This window comes from Homalodisca vitripennis, chromosome 7 (assembly GCF_021130785.1).
Source record: "Homalodisca vitripennis isolate AUS2020 chromosome 7, UT_GWSS_2.1, whole genome shotgun sequence".
NCBI classification, from domain to species: Eukaryota; Metazoa; Arthropoda; class Insecta; order Hemiptera; family Cicadellidae; genus Homalodisca; species Homalodisca vitripennis.
In genome coordinates this window covers 18718082-18733580 of record NC_060213.1, presented here as the reverse complement: position 1 = coordinate 18733580, position 15499 = coordinate 18718082, and the positions used below count along the sequence as shown (strand labels likewise).

General features: G+C 32.6%; 3 protein-coding genes across 3 annotated transcripts in view; 2 read left to right on the top strand and 1 right to left on the bottom strand.

The window, feature by feature from the left end:
• The window catches only part of LOC124366950 (NAD-dependent protein deacetylase Sirt6-like), a 52632-nt gene that overhangs the window by 32758 nt on the left and 4375 nt on the right, over positions 1-15499 (top strand). The window contains 3 exon segments of the mRNA XM_046823570.1: positions 1257-1656; positions 2885-3023; positions 3026-3060. Coding sequence (XP_046679526.1) covers positions 1257-1656; positions 2885-3023; positions 3026-3060 — 574 coding nt within the window.
• LOC124366952 lies at positions 5510-8553 on the bottom strand. The gene is made up of 2 exons (XM_046823573.1): positions 8414-8553; positions 5510-6216 (listed from the first exon to the last, which is right to left on the bottom strand). Exon 2 carries the CDS (start codon positions 6206-6208, stop codon positions 5534-5536), a length of 675 nt encoding a protein of 224 aa, XP_046679529.1. The 5' UTR covers positions 6209-6216; positions 8414-8553; the 3' UTR covers positions 5510-5533.
• LOC124366953 lies at positions 8763-13026 on the top strand. Its single transcript, XM_046823574.1, has one exon. The coding sequence runs from the start codon at positions 11913-11915 to the stop codon at positions 12576-12578; it is 666 nt and encodes a 221-aa protein (XP_046679530.1). The 5' UTR covers positions 8763-11912; the 3' UTR covers positions 12579-13026.

Below are 15499 nucleotides of genomic sequence, written 5' to 3'. Positions count from 1 at the left end.
TTTATTGACTTTCAAAAAGCATACGATAGCATAATCAGAAAGGAGTTGTGGACACAACTAGATAAATTTGGCATCCCGAGAAAATTAATAAACTTAGTTAAGATGAGTGTCACAGAGTCAAGAGGCTCAGTAAGAATTAATGGTCGGGACTGTGTACCTTTTGGGATAAACTCAGGAGTCAGGCAAGGAGATGGTCTTTCTCCAATCTTATTTAATATTGCCATAGAAGAAGCACTTCAGAGTGTAGCAGAGAGGGATTTAGGGGTGGAAGTTGGAGCTAAACTAAACATCCTAGCTTTTGCAGATGTTGTTGTCATATTTGCAGAAAATGTAGATGATTTGAGGTCACTAACTAGACTATTTATGAGTGAGGCAGAGAAAGTGGGGTTGAAGACGAATGATGCAAAAACTAAATATATGCACTTTAGAAGGAATCAAAATCAAAGAGGAGGACCCCTACAAATTGATGGGCATGTTTTCGAACAAGTGGAGAACTTTAAGTACCTTGGGGTCACAATATCAAATAAAAACACAGATGAACCAGAGATACAAAATAGGATCAACTCAGCAAATAGATGTGTATATGCATGCAATAGGATACTTTCAACCAAATCTCTCTCTCACAAAACTAAAGTGATAGGTAATGACTGAAAAATATTCCAGCCTCCTGATCCATTTCAGAATTGGGCTTTTAGTTTGAAGAACAGTGTCTTAGGACCCTGAAGTCAGAGAGTGAATCAGTTTGTATAAATAGCAGTTAAATTAATTGAATTTCTGGAAATTACATGGTATTTGATTGAATAGCTCGAACGGTTTTAGAGAAACTTGAACTATTTTGAAAAGCTTGTATACTGGATACAGTCAGCCAGAACATTGATGATCTAAACTGCGATCCAGGGTCTCATCAAAATCTAGATGAGCTCCACGGCAACATGTTTGTGTTTATGAATTTTGTTATGATGCTCTCAATTTTGTTTCAGGCAAAGTCCAGTATATCGTCAGCCAGAACATCGTTGGTCTACATCTGCGGTCCTGGGTCTCATAAAAATCTAGCTGAGCTCCACAGCAACAAGCTTATGTTTATGAATTGTGTTACAATGCTCCCAATTTTGTTTCAGGCAAAGTCCAGTATATAGTCAGCCAGAACATCGATGGTCTACATCTGCGGTCTGGGGTGCCTCGTCGGAATCTGGCTGAGCTCCATGGCAACATGTTTGTGTTTATGAATTGTTATGATGCTCTCAATTTTGTTTCAGGCAAAGTCCAATACATAGTCAGCCAGAACATCGATGGTCTACATCTGCGGTCCGGGGTGCCTCGTCGGAATCTGGCTGAGCTCCACGGCAACATGTTTGTGTTTATGAATTGTTATGATGCTCTCAATTTTGTTTCAGGCAAAGTCCAATACATAGTCAGCCAGAACATCGATGGTCTACATCTGCGGTCCGGGGTGCCTCGTCGGAATCTGGCTGAGCTCCACGGCAACATGTTTGTGTTTATGAATTGTTATGATGCTCTCAATTTTGTTTCAGGCAAAGTCCAATACATAGTCAGCCAGAACATCGATGGTCTACATCTGCGGTCCGGGGTGCCTCGTCGGAATCTGGCTGAGCTCCACGGCAACATGTTTGTGGAACAGTGTGCTCAGTGTAACAGGTGGGCACTGGCAATTAATGTCGATAAATAGTGGACAATGTTCATTTCGTACATAAGAAAAGAATGTCCTTCCAGCTCAGTATGAAGAAGTACACAAAAATATTGTTTATTATAAAATGTTTGGAAAATGTAGAATATGTTTTTACTTTTCCACTAGGTCCATAAATAATAGATTTATGAAATTGTTTTAATTTTTAACTGATGCCATATTAAAATAAAATGGTTGGATAGTGAATTTGGCTGAGATATCAATTTTAAATAGTTGTCTCAAAAACAAAAAAAGACAAACATGTTGAAACTCTGTATAAAATTTGATTTTACAAATATCTTGATTAAGTTTATTGGCTAGCTTGATACGCCATTTCCTTCCATCATAGAGGCGTTTTAATCTTTTTTAAAATATAAAAAACTGTTATTTGTGAGCTTAAGGAAAAATTTGAAAGTTATAAATATTTTTAATGCGCAAAATAAAATATATATCCACAGTTTGAATAGAAAAAACATTAGAGTTTTATGTGGCTTTTAATGGGTCAAAAGTGTTCTGTAATGGATTTCCTTAACTTTTTTTAATAAGCAAGCTGTTTGTATAACGAATGGTGTAGATTCCATTACATGAAACTACCATGATTCTTATTTTATCACCAAGAACTGGCAAAAGAATTGCTGAAATGAATTCAAAATTGGCACAACATTTTTGTTTTCTAAATATCTTGGTTATGTTCACTGGTTAGCCTGTAAAGCCATTTTGTTTCAATATAACGGCTATTACATTTTTTTTTTGTTTCACAACTCTGTTATTTATGGACCTAGGCAAGAAATAACAAGTTCTGTGGAATGCTTGTAGCATTTCCTAAACATTTTGTAATTAACAAATTATTTTGTATCTCAAAATTTTGAAATTGAATTAAAATAAACTTGCTTTGGCCAAGTATGTTGTGTTGTACATAAAAAGAAAGAGCATTTAAAACTGAGTAAAATAACACCACTCCCATCTCTCTTGATGGATTAGGATAAAAGCTATGGTGATTTTAAAATATATTGTATGGTGTTGTTTGAGAAACTTTACATAACCGTAAATTTGAAATATTTGGAAGAATATTTACAATTTACCTAATTAATATGAGGACTACCTTCATACCAAATTTCATCAAATTCTGAGGTGGTCGTCTTTACACCCTGTGTGGATATGATATGGGATGACCCTGTACTGAGAGAGAAATGTGTGTAGACAGTTTGTGCGGAGCTGTGCCACCTCATCTGTGGGTCAGAAGTGTCTACTGAAACCGTGTCCAACATCCCGGCTCAACGGACGGCCCTGCCGTGGTCGCATGCATGACACCATACTCGACTGGGAGGCCAACCTGCCGGAGAGAACGATCTGGGCATGGCGGACTTCCATTCTTGGTGAGTATTTCTTCCATTCCGATTGACTCGTTAGCTCATTCTCCAAATTGAATGTAACAACCAATTATACAGACTTGTGTTACTGCTGGATTTTTGGTTGAAAGAAAATAAATGCTGCAATGCTGCATTAATTTCCTATTTTAATTTCTTATAATAATTACTGGCATTAAATATTAATTATAAGTTTGTTTCAATTTGATTACTTCTCTTCTTTTTATCATTTAGAGATTGTACATCTTGCAATATAATTTAATAGTTACATTTAACTGCATATTCCATGAATATTTTAGAAAAATGTTCAACCATAAAAATTTTAATGTCTCCACTTGTGTAACATGTCGTTCCACCAATTCTGGAACATATTTGTGCTTATGCATGAATATTAATTATATATCTATTTACTTAATTTATAGAGAAACACTCCTGTAACTATTAAATTTTATTTTTGTGAGGCCTTTCGTGTTTAAGGAACAAATCATCAGACACACATAACTGAAAAAAGTGGTTAAAATAATAATACAAACAATTTAGACTTAAATAAAAACATGTCATTAAGAATACAAAGAGATAAAATTTGTAAAACCAGAAAGTATGTCTACTGTATATGTAAAAATTAATATTTAATTAGATTATAGGTAATAACGGTGAATTTTGGAAACAATAATATATAATTTAATTATCATTGGAGTGTTTGTTTATAAATTGACTATTATATTCTAATAAGGAACTGGTAGAATATATATCTATTTAGTTAATATTACTAAATTTGTTAATTCTTTCCTGTCTTTTTCACAAAATATGAGTGTTATCCAGTAAGTGGATTACGTTTCGCTCAGTAGCCAGTAGGGCGGGACTATCGTGGCCATTTTGATGTCAGGGCATTTCTCCGTTCAGTGGCTATAAAGCTGTGCTAATGAGAGGTTACTGTTGCTCCTTGTTGTTTTACAATAGCAGATTAAATTGTGTGACTCAATTGAAAATCCTGTGAATTGTGATGTGCGGTCGGTGATATGGTTTTTGTTGGTTAAGCACTATAAACCAATTGAGATTTATTGCTAACTCTGTGAAGTTTATGGGAACAATTTGATTACTGAAGGTGGAGTGCGTCAGTGGTGCATTAGGCTTAAAAATGGTCAAACTATGGGCATGATGATGAACGAAGTAGGCGGCCAAGCATTGTGACTCAGAAATTGTCTCTCAGTTATCTCTAATGAAAAGATTAAAGAAGACCGCCGATTCACAATAACAGAATTAGTTTTCCTCAAATTTCAAGGAGGTTGTTACAGAAAATTGTTACACAAAAGTTACCATAAATCTTGTGCATGATGGGTATGGAAAATCTTAACAGAAACCCATAAAAATCAGCATCTTGCTGCTTCATTGACATTTTTGGACATTAAAAAGATGGTTAATTGCTGCTTGGTCGAATCATTACAGAAAGCGAGACTGATAAAACACATGAATTGCAAAACTAAATTACAGTCTATGGAGTGGGGGCACTCACACTCCCCCAAAAACTACGGGGGGTTATGACTCAGGCGGTAGAATTTTATAACACTGGAATTTCAAAACTAGTTTACCGTTATGAAAGGTGCCTAAAGGTATATGGTGACTATAATGAAAAATAGTATTTTATTGTCACTTTCAAATATATATAATACAATTTTTTCTTGTACTTGTGTTTTTTGTTTATATCAAAACGTAATCTACTTTCAAAATAGCCCTTATATAGGGATGTGTAGAGTCAAAACAACAAGTGACACGGCTAGGAGGTGCTAACTTCCTATTCCAATATTGGAACTATTAAATCAATTATCAGAACTGTTATTCTGCCACTTCCTGGAAGAAGCCACACTCTCAACCTGACTCTCAGTCGAAAAGCATTTAAAGACAGAGTTGAATTGAATAGGGTCAATGGGGTTAAGAGAATTTTTTTGTCAGATAAGAGACAGATGTGTTGTTTGCTTAACCTTGATTACAATATTTATAGACTCTTTTCTGAATGTGGAATATGCACATAAAAATAGCTTATAACATGTTGCAGAAAAATGTTAGCACAGCTAAATTTTGATATTTGACTCTGTATATTCTCTTTGTGGACCTAATTTTGCATTTCACTAATAGTTGTAATCTTATTGTTTGTGAGTTTTTATGTTGACTTTCTTAGAATTATAAATAATAATGACTTTTTAAAGTGTATTGCTAAGTGTAACATATATTATAGAGTATTTGGCAATGGATTGTTCGAAAACCACCAAGTATACAAATAATTATTAGAAGGCGGTGATGTAGTAGTGGTAGCGAGTTTAATATGTATGTGATTGTGTTTTCACTAAAAATATGAGCATAACAGACTTGTGCTATTCTTAACAATTTAACCCTCAGGTTACATACCCCATAGCTAGGTATAAATTGGAAAAAGTACTGGGGTTGCTTAGACACAAATCAATGAAATCTAAAAAATATATTTTCTCTAAAAGATATCACCAGTGCATATGTGATACTTTGTCAGTTCTTGTGAGAGTTGTTTGTGTAGTTTAGCTTCTACCAAAGATTTAATATTGTTTACAAAATGGTTCATCACCGTATCACCTAGAAACCCCACCATACCATTCATCACGCCCAACCCTTTGACTTTTGTGTCGAAGTCTCCAAACTCGTTCATCCGTATGTGGCTAAGTGAAACATGACATTTTTGGTCGTCTTCAAACAAAGAGATCTCTGCATCCAGAGAATTCTTTTTCACTTTAACTCGAAGGCTCTCGGACACGCTGAGCTTTCCGAGCCAGACTCGGCAGTGGCTGAAGTGAATCTCCATGTCGCTCATGCCAAGGAGGAGACTGATCTTTGCCGCTGAGCTGTTATAGGTTAGGACCGCGTCTCCTGTCCTGTGCAGGGTTGTCAGGTTTTGGAAAACTCCACCGGTCGCCTTGACACCACCACGGACTTTAACAAACAGTATGGTTTTGTGGAACGTTTCTTCCAGGTCAGGTATGGCGATCTGACCATCGTCCAGAGTCTGGATAATTTTCGTCGTACTCTCCAAGAGAGAGTCTACCAACCAATTGAGGTTCTTGGAGGTCGTAGTTTCGCCGGAACACCACTGGGAGATGGACAGCAGAATTAGGGAGAGTCGCAGCGCGTTCATTCTTCTCACTGTAACCAGGATACTGTTAGGCCAGAATACTTTATAATGTAGTGTAAATGTAATTAATTGTTTGGATAAGGAAATCATTTAAAGTTTTGATTCTAATTTCGATCTGATGACCATATTGTTTTCCTTTAAAAGTTAAATCTAGAACCTAAGGTAACGGTTACTATGGATGCGAATTCTGACGAAAATCTGTTCTCACGAGTATGTCCAAAACCCTCGTCAGAACAAGGCGGTTACAGTGTGCGCGTTTTCAGATCTTATAGTCAGTACGTGTCTTATCCGCCTAGCTAAATGGATGAACTCGATGAACAATATTTTCTTGAAAGCCCGTTATTGAAAATAAAGTTGTTGAAAAGGGTAAAAACAGAATATGTTAACGCGATATTTGGTAGTATGTATGTAACAATGTATTTAATTGGTCAAATAACAATTATTTATTAATTATAACAAAACCATCTCATTTTAAAACAAAAAAAAAAACAAATTAGATTCATAAAATTATTTAAAATCTGATTTACATAACAATTAACCCTATAAATAAAACAACCTTTGTTTGATAAAAAGAATAAATTTCATAAAAAATATAGTTTTACTGAAAACCCACATTTTACCCACATTCACCTTAAATTGTGTTGAGTTCTGCTACAACCCTATCCTGATTCTTCCGAGCAAGATCTCTGTTGTGGAAATTTGTATCTCTCATGTCCCACAAACACCTGTTCTCGTACACAAAACCGATTAATTTATCAATATCCATGGTTAATTTAAGTTAATAACTTTAAAATTCAACGCACAGGGTGAAACAAGTTGCTGGCCGCTCGAAAAAATCAAATTTGTTTGATCGCTCAAAACGTTCTGACGATTTCATGTCTTCTCTGACGCAAAAGTCGCTGCCACTGTAAACAGAATCATTAGAAAACAGGCTTTTGTTTGTTCGGACGACTTCGTACGAACTCGTCAGTCTCTTCAGAACAGATTTTCGTCAGAATTCGCATCCATACTAACCATTGCCTAAGACATTTATTGTGCGACAACCAGTTAATGATGAAAAACAATTTAACAGGAAATTATGAACTTGAGTGCATTTACCTCTCTTCATTTTCCATCAAGAACAGATAAGAGTTTATAGAATCAATTAAAAACATTCTAGATGAATACGAATATCTCATATCTTTTCATGTAACATCACTTAATCCTAATGTTCCAATTAAGAATACAATGAAAATAATTACAGATTGGTTAACTTCTAAATATTTACAAAAGGAAATAATGTATGAATACTCTGACGATAAATTTATGACTGAATCAGAGAACATTCTAGTATAGAGAATCTTACTACAAATCTGCTGTAGCCAAGCACTGCATTGAATCAGAACACAGAATATTAATTAAAAATCTAAAATTAGTAAAAGAATTAACGAAACCAATGAACTTAAATCTGTGGGAAACACTATACATAAACAGAAATACAAAAAACTCATAAACAATGAAGAAAGCTGTATTTAAAATTTCAGTCTTCTTTCTCCTCAATTTATTCAAAAATTAAACTGTAGTCATATCTAATTTTTCATACTGGCTGAAAAATTTCAAAATTTTTGCATATTTACATTGTATGTTATGTTAATATTAATCATAATAAAAATAATGTACATATTGATTTGAGGAGTTGCCTGATGATGAAACCTTTGGTTTTGAATGGCCTCGTCCAAAAAATAAACTATATTGTTTTAATAACATTACTACTGTTTTATTCATACAAATTTTGTAACATGTATAGCATTTTGTGGCAACGTCATTGAAAACATTTGTAAAAATGCTATATGTGTATTAATAAGATACAAAATGTAACAGTTTTGTTTTCTTCCTTAAAAATATAAATAAAGAGTTCATTTGTCATAATTATTTTTACACTTATTAAATCCCTGGTTATTTTTTAAAATATATTTCTAAAACTCTATATTTGGCAATAGAATGCCATGGCTTTTTCATACAGAAATTAAACGACATGGCACTAAAATAGTTAAACTTTGCAGAACTTTATAACACCATGTTTTTTTCTAAGTTACAGGTGTGTATCTTAGTTATAAAATATTAAAAAAAAAATATTGCACATTAGTAAACAAATTTATTTTTGCTTTTAAAAATGTTTATAGAATATATATTTTTAATAACCTAAATATTGATCTATTGATGCCTTACCTAATTTATTTGTTGAAGCACAACTTTCCTAAAGACGTCAGGTTGTCTGTTGACGCAGACTGGTTTGTCTGTTGATGATTGATGCAGACGAGTGACAGGTGGAACTGTCATTCAAGTGGTGTGCGCTCACATACTAATCTTGTTAACGTTTACATAGCCATTCATCGCCATTATTTTCTTGATAATGTTTCCACAATTTATTATCAAAATAATGTTAAGAATTTTTGTGCCTGATTGTTTTTTTGCATCTTTTATGTTAAGAATCACTCAGATAAATACCATTTTAAAAAGGTTGAGAGCAAATAAATTGATCAAAGATGTAGTTGTAGTTTGTTATCATGCTAATTTAGAGTATTTGTAATTAGTCGATAATTATAAATTAAAAAATATTACAATTTCATGGATGTTGTCATAAAATGTTTACAGTCCATCTGGGGTTTTTGACGGTATGAAATAAATTGTAAATCATCAAATGTCACATAAAGATAAAACATAAATGGTAAATATTCCTCATTCATTTAAAAACCTCCACTCCATGAGTGTTACTAAGCTAAGCTCAATAGAAAGGGAAACAAGTAAAAATCCAAAAAGCAACATTAAAAACAATTACATACTTAAAGTCTAAACTGTATTATTTTAGTATGTCTGAATAAGTATGGCTCTTCACAGTTAGACCAAAACAGTCCAAGACTATATTGAGTTAGTAATGTTTTAATGAGTGTGGATCCATAAATTGTACTCAATGTGCAACAATTTTCAGCCTATTCAGCCAATGAAAACAATTTCCACTACATGTTAAAAATATGGTAACAGTGAAATTTGTAAACATAATATGTATAACACATTAAGTACAACATGGTAAATTGTGAATTGGGTTGAGAAATTTCTACAAAAAATGTATTTAGTCATCAGCTGTGTTAATTTTCATGGTGGTCAAAATCGCACGGTAGTAAAAGGGTTAAAAGTACTAAATGAAAAATATTTTATTGGTCACATTTTTAAGCTCGTTACACTTTTACACTTACAATCAACCTTCAGACATTACTCTGCCTGGAACTGGCAAAGTTGTAATTTATGACACATTTTTTCCTGCCATAAACAGAAAGAGACATAATTTGCTGCACATTAAACATCATCTGCTAATTACATCATCATTCAAATCGTAATTAAAGTTATATCATTGTAGTCGGTAGGTTCCGTGCTTTCTTTTAATGTACTCACTTTTATACGTAAAACGTTTCTTTATATTATACTCGCCACTAAAAGCTAAAGATGTATTACTGGTTATACAATCTTTGACAACTGTTGCTGTTTGAGTCAGCTGGATTCTGTTCTGTTAGTTTTATGTTGTTTTCGTTTTGTATTATAAGTAGATATTGTCTTGACCAACAAAACAACCTGGATGTTTTGAATTTAAAAATTGAAGGTGTTTAGTGATTTCTTTGGGCAGGAGAAAATGAAAAAAAATGTTTTTAGAAAATACAAGTTTCAACTGCGGAGGACCATGAATGTAAAAGTAAACCCAATTTTTATTCCTTTTATAGTCTACTGTATTTTACTTTGAATGTAGTAAAATTCAAGTTTTGTGTAATAAATAACTAATTTTGCATTAATTTTTAAAATTTAACTGCGCAAGAGGTTTAAAAGCGGTGCCAGTTGTAGGGTTAAGTATATCAAGAGTCAGCCAATTTGATAAGGAAACTAAAGTCGCAGTTACCACAATGTGATTAACAGCACTGTGAAATGGGTAATAGCTGCAGTAATGTGGCTAAAGCCACAACCCCTACAGGGTTGTGGCCTGTCAATTTTACATTGCAACAGGTTAAGTGTAAGAAAGGGCCATGCGGCCCTAACTTTGCCTGTAAAAATAAAGAATTTTTCATTTCATTTTTTTCATTTCATTCCAAAGCAGAGTATTGACTGTACATAATTGTGAGCCATTGATATTGGTAGTCAAAATATTTATTACTATCATGGTTGTTATGAACATATTCTATACATCTCCAAAATGATTTTCTTACTGAGATATACATTTTTAAAATGGTTGTTTGCAGTTTTTTTTTTTTAATTCTTCCAACTCGTACTTTTAATTTCTTCCCTGAAAAAAAAAAAAAAAAAAAAAAAAAAAAACAGTGTCCTATCTGCAAGACAGGGATATAATAATAGTACAACAAAAATTTATTTTAAAATACATATTACAATCTGATGCATTGTCATAAACAACTATAAGTAACTAATTATAAAGTAAAAAAATACCACAGCCAATCCAGCCAAAGTCGCTCTAAGCTGTGAAGACCGACTAAACCACCCGGAAATCATTGACAACACAAACCCACTTCACAATCACAAGACGAACCAAGAGTTATTACCCTTTCCTGATTTTCATGCATTGTATCTGCCCACATCACTTTGAAATAGGTTTAAAAGGTCCCATTACTTTTAAGGAAGGTCCGTACCTCCCAATTCATTCTTCGGTTAGGAAATTAGAAACCTGCTCGATCTTACTTTTAGAAAAATCATTAATGTAAACTTATTCAACTGTACTGATGGTACCGAACCACAGTAACAAATAGTAAACGTTTGTCACAAGCTAGTGAAAATTAGCTGGTGTTCTTATTTGTTATCTTATATTTCTATTTGTTCAAATATTTATTTAAATTATGTTTGTTGTTTAAAATATTAAAATTTGAATTTGGAGTATGCACTAGTATTTTATAATAGAAGAATGGTTTAAGCTTCAAAAGTGAAATGGGTTTATAGGAAATGGTTGTCTATAAATGAGAATCTATATTGTTAAAAAATTCCTGATTTTTGTGAAGAGATTTTAGGTATCTCAAACTATTTTTTTAATCACATATTTGAAATCAATCGAAAGCTCTTGCACTTTTGCTCTGCCTTTTGCGGATTTGAAATACATCCAACTATAGGGGTCTGCCCCACGGGTGTCCAATATTCTAATCTTAATCTTATGAGAGTATTTTTGTTTACTTTATAATAGTTGATTAATGAAACATATGTGTTGCTCAAACAATTATTTTCAATCCACTAATCAACTTAATATCATCCTATTTATTTATGATGGTTTATGATTTTAGGTGTTAAAAATACCATTATCTGTTTTGGATCACATAGGAATACTTGTACAATTTTTAAGGCAGTCTGTCAATTAGTTTCTGTTTGAAACAAAACAAACTGTCATATTTTTGTAATAGTATATATAGAACATTGTTAGGGTCTAGTTTGTTACACAGTGGGCCTTTTTTTTGTAATGTTTAAGGAAAGCTAATAAAAAGAATTTGAATTCGTGTAAAAGTCAGTGACGAACCGATGAATGACAGTCCAGCTGTATGTACATTGTCAATTGTCTGACATGTTGACTCATTCATCACAAATAGTTTCCACAGTTGAAATCGGAGATGTGTCATTATCACTAATTCTAATTAGAAAGTGAACTCTTCTACTTCTTTCAGCTACTCCTGTGTGTTTTAGTAGATGAACAATGACACATTTATTTCTTACAGTGCTCCTAATATTGTCGGGTACCAGTACTTTTATCAATGCTGATGACAGTGAGAAAGTCAATATCAATGACGTGGTTGACGTGCTTATACAAGACGCAACAAATAGTTTCTATGAAACCAACTCGGGTTCGGTAGCGGTGCCTGATTTGGAAAGGACTTTCAAGAAGAGCTTCTTGAAGGGTGGGGTGAAAGCGACTCGAGGAGTTTTTAGCGATTTGACGACCCTGAAGAGAACCGGTAATGCGACCTTGACATTGAGTGGCGATTCCGCTACTGTCAAGGTGCTCCTGGGACTCGGCAAGATGCAGTTGGAGTTCGGACACTGCAGAGCGTGGATCAGCAAACTCAGCACTTCGGACAGACTCAGCATCAACGTTAACAGGAACTCAATCGAAGTCAAGATAACCATCACTATCGACGGAGACAACTGCAAAACTACGCTTGACGATGCAAGGATAAATGAATTCGGTGACTTAAAAGTTGTACTGAAAAATCTTGGCAAGGTTAAGTTTATAGCGGATAGACTGGTTGATTGGATCGTCAATCATTTTGATGAGAAAATCAGAGCAGCACTGGAATCCAAACTAAAAAGTGCCCTTGAAAAAGAATTGAAGAAACATAATTTATGTTCATTGATCAAGTAATTTAGTGTTAAAATTTAAATGTTTCATCTTATAACCATGTTAAAGATTTAAAATAAATAAAATTCAACATTATTGAATTTTTTGTTGTGTCTCAATTTATTCATATTTATTCAATTTATTTGTATTTTATTGACCTAAACTTTTAAATACTGTTTAGTAAAATAGTTTGATTGAGTAAAATATGATTCTTACTTAAAAAGTTGTGATCTAGGATTCTAATTTGCCATGAAGGGTGGTTTCTTAACAAGCAGGGTGTCTGTCGTTACAGCAGCATCATTTTATAATGGTTTTTTAAGTGTTTTATGTGTACATTTTTGGTGAGATTCAGTAATTTTTAATGTGCTTCTGTTGGAAGGTAGTAGTTTTGACACTTGACGTTTTTATGTGTAAAAGTCATAAAATTTTGGAAAACTTTGTTAAATCCAATACATTTCAACTCTGGAGATAAAGAGATAAGATAGGATCACTTTTCTTGTCAGATATTTCTGATCATCATCATACTTCTCTTGTTATCATCCAATCAAAAGAAACTTAAGTGATCATACAAATTGATATACCCTATCAGAATCCTGCATGGCTTGGTTAGTATTGTGATAGACTTGTAAATCAAGGGCCCTAAGTTCAAAACCACAAACTGTAACATATTTTTTATATCAGAAATTATAAATATAGAGCCAATTATTATCACTAAATTAATTATTATTAATACTGATTAATTTAATATTTCGATATTGTTTAAAAATATAGTTTTTTATATTTATTTCTCTGTGTTTTAATGAAATTGTGAAAAGTTTATGAACAGTTAATTATCAAATCATGAAAGCTGCATATACTGAATGTGGCTGACTTACAATTGCACTGACTTCTTGTATACTTTGAATTTTTCTACGATATGTAAGTGATTTCTTAGAGTTTTTACTTCTTAAAATCTATCTATTTAGTGCCTGCTATTATATATAAAGAAAGTTGTACATTGAAAAATAATTCTGAACCAAGTTATATGACTAAAAAGATGTAGAATCTGAAATTAAATATGTGGTTTCTTCATAAATTATTGATGGTTATGCTGTTCAAATTTTTAAGAAATTTGAAAAAAAATTAATAATATATGTGACCCAAACATCTTTTAAATACTCACAGATTTATTCCAGTCATTTAGTGACAGTTAAGAAAAAAGTGTGGTTTGCATGAATCTGTAAAATTATTTGATGAAGGATAAGATTAATTAATGTCTGTGCTAGGAACTGAAAAGAAGAAACTTGCAGCAGAGAATCATGAAATATTGAAATTGTTAGGTAAAATAGAAAGCGACTCAAAGTTTACATTCCTGGAAAGTAAGAGGATCAAACTGATGCAAGATTCAAAACTAAAAGAAGAAATAATAGTTAGAAACTAAACTAAATAATGAAATAAATAATTTAAAATTAGATCTATCAAATAACGGTGATAACCTTAAGAATCTGCAAGTTCTATATACAGTTTCTTGCAAGTCTTTTTTACAGGATTTTGTGGTCACAAAACCTTATGGAGGTGACTCGGCTACTTGAAAACTTAAAAAATAAACAGATTTTATGTGTGGGAGGTTAATACTGAGCAATTATCAGATATTTTTCCTCTCTACAAAAACGTACTTGTAGTGTACATTTCATTCAGTACAGTCATTTGGTACACTCATTATGGGGTTTGTTTGGATGCAATAAAGATAAAATGTCTCCTTAAGAAACACAAATGGACAGACAGGCAGTAAACTAAGCAATACCTAACATAACATTCTTATGTATTTTGATCTGACAAACAAGGACGTAGCCAATGAGGGGCCAAATTTTTAATTTTTTTTTAAACTATTTTTTGGTCAATGATTATTATTACATAAATATTCAGTATTACTGACATATTCTGCTGAAAGATCGTTCTCAACAAAGAAACGGGTCAAGAACTTTTTAAGGAACAAAATGGGGCCTTACTCTCTGTCCACTACAGAAAAATATTAGTTGTCTAGACCCCCCAAAATTCTTTCCTGGCTACGTTCTTGCTGACAAATCAAATGGTGATGTTTGATGGAGTAGTTTATAGACATTCTGTGTAGTGTGATGTAAAAACTTGGAAATAGTTATAAACTGCATTTGCAGAATATAGGTACATCAATATGATGGTTATAGTTAGTTGAACTTGTAATTATTGTTTATACTTATAAATAAAAGTATAAACTTATCACTCCTTTTATTCCGGTGGTGTTTAGCTCAACTTATTTTTATTGCAGTGCTTAATATAACAATTTTAGTAATCAAAGTCAAAAAAATCTTTATTTGTTTTAGTTACAGTGCTGTAACATTTGAATAGTGTCAATTTAAAATAACTAAAGAATCTAATATAAAATAAGGCTATAATAAAACTACCTGATTTGCAAGTCAAAATATTCATCTAATGAATATAGAGCCTTATCCATCAAGTGTGCTTTATCTTTGAAATATTTTATGTTCTGTGTCTTGTTTGATAGCAAGTGGAATGGATTTAAGAAATTTGGATCCAATGTATGCTGGTTTTTTGTGTGAAAACTTTCAATTCCTTGCAACATTCTTTCACAGAATAATTTATTTTTAGTCCTGACATAAATCTCAGAGATTTTTTACGTTTCCGGAGGATCTCGTCAAGATTTGATTTTGTAGTAATACCATACAAACATAGGCCATATGCAATATAAGAGAAATAGATTGTTCTCAATGTATCAGTGGTACAGATAAAATACATAGTGTAAGGATAGTTCAAAATTTACATGCAAAAGTATAATTTACAATGTAAACAATGTTTTGGTTTAAAAAATATGACAATTATTTTTTTCAGGATGTAATAAAATAAAATTGATTGGTATTATAGCTTTTTTTAACGCCTAAACTTGGGATGCATTTTTTGTTTTGTTACCA